Source organism: Vigna unguiculata, chromosome 5 (assembly GCF_004118075.2).
Source record: "Vigna unguiculata cultivar IT97K-499-35 chromosome 5, ASM411807v1, whole genome shotgun sequence".
Classification (NCBI taxonomy): Eukaryota; Viridiplantae; Streptophyta; class Magnoliopsida; order Fabales; family Fabaceae; genus Vigna; species Vigna unguiculata.
This window is the reverse complement of record NC_040283.1, coordinates 41,498,889-41,504,016: the sequence shown is the minus strand read 5'-3', so window position 1 is coordinate 41,504,016 and position 5,128 is coordinate 41,498,889. Positions and strand designations below refer to the sequence as shown.

At 28.5% G+C, this 5,128-nt stretch overlaps 1 protein-coding gene across 1 annotated transcript; it reads right to left on the bottom strand.

The window, feature by feature from the left end:
- Positions 1 to 2,318: 2,318 nt before the first annotated feature.
- On the bottom strand, positions 2,319 to 3,097 carry LOC114185804 (calcium-binding protein PBP1-like). Its single transcript, XM_028073724.1, has one exon. It carries the CDS (start codon positions 3,066 to 3,068, stop codon positions 2,562 to 2,564), a length of 507 nt encoding a protein of 168 aa, XP_027929525.1. The 5' UTR covers positions 3,069 to 3,097; the 3' UTR covers positions 2,319 to 2,561.
- Positions 3,098 to 5,128: the final 2,031 nt, after the last annotated feature.

Below are 5,128 nucleotides of genomic sequence, written 5' to 3'. Positions count from 1 at the left end.
AAAAGATTTATTTGGTTGAACTTATTAGATTTATACTGTATTTACAAAAACATAAAGCTGTTTTGTGACTATTTTTATGAGGTGGTATGAAAGAAATAAGAGAAAATAAAGAGTCTAATAAATGATGTGATAATATAAAAAAGTAACATAATATATAAATCACAATCATAACTAAAACAGTTTCTTACCCCTTTGCTTTGAAGAAATTAAACATAAAATGAGGAATCATATATGATATGCAAAATTGTCTTAAATTTATAAATGCGTTCCTTTCCTGGTATTTACATCGAAAAAGGTATAAGGTTTAAAGATTGAAATTTTCACTGTAAAAATAAGTTGTTTATGAAAAGGAATAAGACAAGAAAAGAGCAAAATCTTGTTGGGAACACTACCAACAACTTCCAAAGTTTAATATTTATAAATCTAATCGTTGCTGCAATTGATCTTTTTGTTATAGAAAAATGCTACAATAACTTTGATCTTATAATTATTGGATGATTTGAATTTCTTTCTATTATTTTTTTATGACAATTTTTTGTCTGGATTATTGACGCACAAATCTTGTCTTTAAGATTTCTTCGGATACTAAATATATTTAAAAATTATAGCTGTTTAAGCAAGATTAATCTTAATAGTTACCTTATTAGTAACTAATTTTATTTTAAAATTTTTCACCAATGAATGAGAAGGCTCGCATGTTATGCAAATAATTATAAGTGAAGTTTAAAACAAAAAATAAATTAAACCTTAATATCACTTGTTGCTTTGGAAACTTTGGTACTTTGACTCGTTAATTTTAGGTTTAATAGTTTTTACTTTACTTTTTATTGGAATTATTCAATTCGATTTCTTAGTGTTTTGTCTTAAGGTAGTTTTTTTTATATATATATTATTAAAAAAGGTTGTTATAATTTTTTTAATTAAATTGGTGTTGATAATCCAAAATCATATTAATTAAACTTACATAATGTCATATTATCACTTTTTAAATAATGTCTACCACCGTAAATTTAATAAAAGGGATCAGGTTAACTTTACTTTTAATAAGAATAAGAATTAAAAAAAAAAAAAAAGAGAACCATTTCAAATAATTATTACAAAAAATTGAGATAAAAAAATGTTATTAACCTTCATTTTATTTTTCTAAACCAGGCTTCATAATTTTTCAATTATTAAAATCAAGAATCCATTTAATAATAAATAGAATGGAGATCTGACCTAATATTATTTGTATAGATTGAAAATAATCATCAAATATTTGAATAAAAACAAAAATAGTGTCCAGAAACATTTCAATTGCGAAAGCTCTTTAATGTTTTATTCCTTCATTTTAGCTATACATTTCTTGTTATTATATGTAAATCAATGTCTAATTACACTCTTATTACAAAATTATTTTTAATTATTCGACGAGTTTAAACCAAGAAACATAATTTTTCAAATTTTACAGATCAAATCACGAAAATTAATCACAAAAAATTTAAATCAGAAAACTAAAAATTTAATATAGATTAGATTTTCTTTTATAATAACACACTCCTTAGCCAAAAATTAAGATGGCTTGGTACTTTTAATTATAATGGTGAGATTATTGTTTTGAACAAGTAAAAAAGTACGGATTGAACTTACCCAAAACGATATATTGCGAATCTTTATTACTTTCCTTAGTATAAAAGAAACTGAAAAATGTATTCGCCGTTCAAAGCAATTGCACCAAATATTCATTCAGGTCAATGACACCAAAACTCCAAAAGAAACCTTTACTGTATAAAAATTTAAGGGTTAAATATATTTTTTTTTTCTTTAAACTTTGAGTTAAATTTGAAATTAGTTTTTTTTCAAAATTTTGAATCAGTTTAATCCTTCATCTTATAAATACGTGAATTTAGTTGTTTTAACATAATTTTGTTAAATTTATTTAATATTTTAAATGTATTTCAGGATTATATTTGAGTTGTTTATATTGTTTAACATATTTTCACTTTAATGTTAAGTCAAATACTATTATCAAATACGTTTGAAATGTCAAATCAGTTTAACAAAATTTAATTAAAATAATTAAATTTACGAATTTTGAAAGATGAATACCTAAATTAATCTAAAATTTCAAAAAAAACCTAATTCCAAATTTTACTAAAAATTAAGGGACAAAAATATATTTAACCCAAAATTTAATTAAGAAAATTAGAGAGTGCTCTTGCAAAAGATAAAAACTGTTTGGGTATATAAATCTGGCAGGGAACGATCCAGAATAGAACATTCAAGTTATGATTTTCTTACTAATTGTGAGATAAGTGTAATTGATCCCTAATCATCAAGTGTTATTCATGTATGTTAGGGTTTGTCGGTGATTTCAGGAGCGAATATCAACAAACAACACATATAATAAACTATAATCATAGTTAATTTGTTAAATATACACAAAAACATCACCGCAAATTCTATGATTCAACAAACATTACATGAAATACGAGTAATACATTATGGAGTGAGTGTGTATCTCTACCATCCGATTTCAACTGCGAAAACGGAGTCGTTTTGGGAAGAACCTGGAAATGAGTTCAAAGGGAAGCGTTATTGTTATGGTGCAGAGCCTGTTGGAGCCAAAACCAAGAGTCCTGCATCAACTGTGGACTCAATCTGAACATCAAAACGCAGAACTCCATCTGAGAGAGTGCACCATCACCGTCAAGATCTCCTTCTCTCATCATGCTCGCAAGTTCATCGTCTTTAAAATCCTGCAAACCCATCGTAGCAGAGTTCTTCCTCAAACTCTCCAGGGTGATCACCCCCTTCTCCTTGTCCATCAGCACCTGAAACCCCTTGCACAGTTCATCGATCAGACCCTCACCGCCAAGTTTACCGGCGATCACCGGTAGCAAGTCTTCGAATTCCATTCCCTTGCCAATCCCAGCCATCCCCAGCAATGTGAATGTGAATGTGTTGTAGGTGATGATGATGACTTTTGGGGTGTTTAAATAGATGCATTTGAAGGTGGGTTGAAGGAAAGAGGTTAGAAAGTTGGTGAAGCGTGGTTCCATGATAGTTAAGAAACAGAGAATTATCATCTCAATACCTTTGATTCTGCTGCGGAACAAACCGCAAGTGCTTCTCTGCTTCCTAGAACTTTGTCAGGGGCTTTTCTGTCAATTTCATTGCATACTTTCTCTGTCTAATCACATTTGACTAAGTTCCCCTGCATCTGGTCAGTTTACCCACCGAATAATAAAAAAACATTATTCAACACAATTTAAACCAAATTAAAAATTTAGTAACTGTATATGCTAGGTGTTCGGAAATTTTTTGGAACAAGTTTTTTCAAACTTTATCAAAGAGAATATCATTTTTTAAATAAGTTCAACTATTTAAACAGTAAAAATGATTTTAACCATTTTTATCATGATTGACTTTGAGGAAATGGGACCAAGGAGATTGTTGTCAAAGGGGGACCAAAACATCGGGTCAAATGTGCAATAGCTTCGTGGATTTCCTTTGCAAAACTTAAATGTGATAGAAAATAACACTGTTTATAATACTGTATTGTTCACAGAGGTTGGATAATTAATTTCAAGATTTCTGAGTCACATAATGCATTAATGCGATCTCAGGTGTACTAGAAAAGCTTAGCTCAACCAGAACACAATACTTATAACAACGTACTTTGGTATTTGGATTACATGGTAGAAATTAAAAGGATAAAAATGAGTGAGTAATGGGATAAAATTTATTATTTCAATATATTTCTTAATTATGAAAAGTTATTATAATAATTAAATATAAATATTAATAAAATATTAATAAATATATTTAATACTATTAAATCTATACCGCATAACTGTCGGTTTATTTATTTTCATCTTGATACAGAAAAACGTAGTATTTTCTTCTTATTCTTTTTTTTGACACATTTTTCATGTATATCAATAAAACTAAACAAAAAAGAAAGCCAACTTTCCATGAAAATCCGCCACCTTTTTATCTGCATCGTGATGTTAATAGAACTTATAGTTGTTCTATGAAGTTTATATATTGTTAATTTATTTGAAATAGATATAGGTTTTGTGATAATTATTTCTATAATATAATACATTTATCAATCAAATGATATAAACACTTTTTTATCGTCAATTTATAAACTATTGTTATTGTCAATTGTACTTTACATTGAGGAATCATCCAATTAGTAAATGAAGATTAATTCCTTTTAAGATGGAAGAATTGTTAAAGTATCCACTTTTTCATACAAACCTAATAAATCAGGCGTTCATTGATGAATGTAAAAGATTAGGAGAAAATTTAATTTGGTCAAACCTTACTCAACTCATCAATTACAGATGGAGTTGCAGGTTCTTTCTTTCCATTATTAAACATTTCCAGTGTAAACACTTAATGGATGATAACATTGGGTTAAAGAAAGTAATAAAAGGAAAAAATAACTTAAAATATTTTAGTCCATTGTGAAAATCACTCGTTTAATCCATTGTGATTTTGAAGTGCACCGAAAATTTAGGAGTTCATCACCGTGGAGACAACGTGTTTAGAATAACTTTTAATAGAATAAAAAATAAGGCATTTTAAAAATGATTTATTCTCAGCCACCGTGCGCAAAAATAAAAGAAAAAAGAAACCAAAGCATCATATAGTATATAATTTATTTTCTTTGTAAAAAATATATTCTTGAAAAAAGAGGAATAAACATGATGTACGATCATGTTGTTCAGAAATGGAAAGGATGAAACCCAAAATGGGAGTAGTGGGAACGCCTAGCAGCACAATGCTAATTAATTAATTAATTTAAGGCCGCGTGGAATGGATGGTTCATAATTGACCAACAACTTAGTCTGAACACTATTTTTGCCAGTTCAAACAAAGTGTTGGCTGGGAAATTTTTAATGTTGTCAACCACACAACAAAACAGGAATAGGTGTTGGTCAGAATTAGCAACACATACAGCAGTGGAGGTTTCTCATCAATTTCATGTGAACATTGTGTCAACGCCATGTACACAAATCTATCTATGTCTCTCATCAAATTCATGTGACCGTAACCACATTGTCATGGTTGACGTTTATGGAATACGAATTCAGCAGCACGGATTACATGTCTTGTTTTTAGTACCATCTTCATT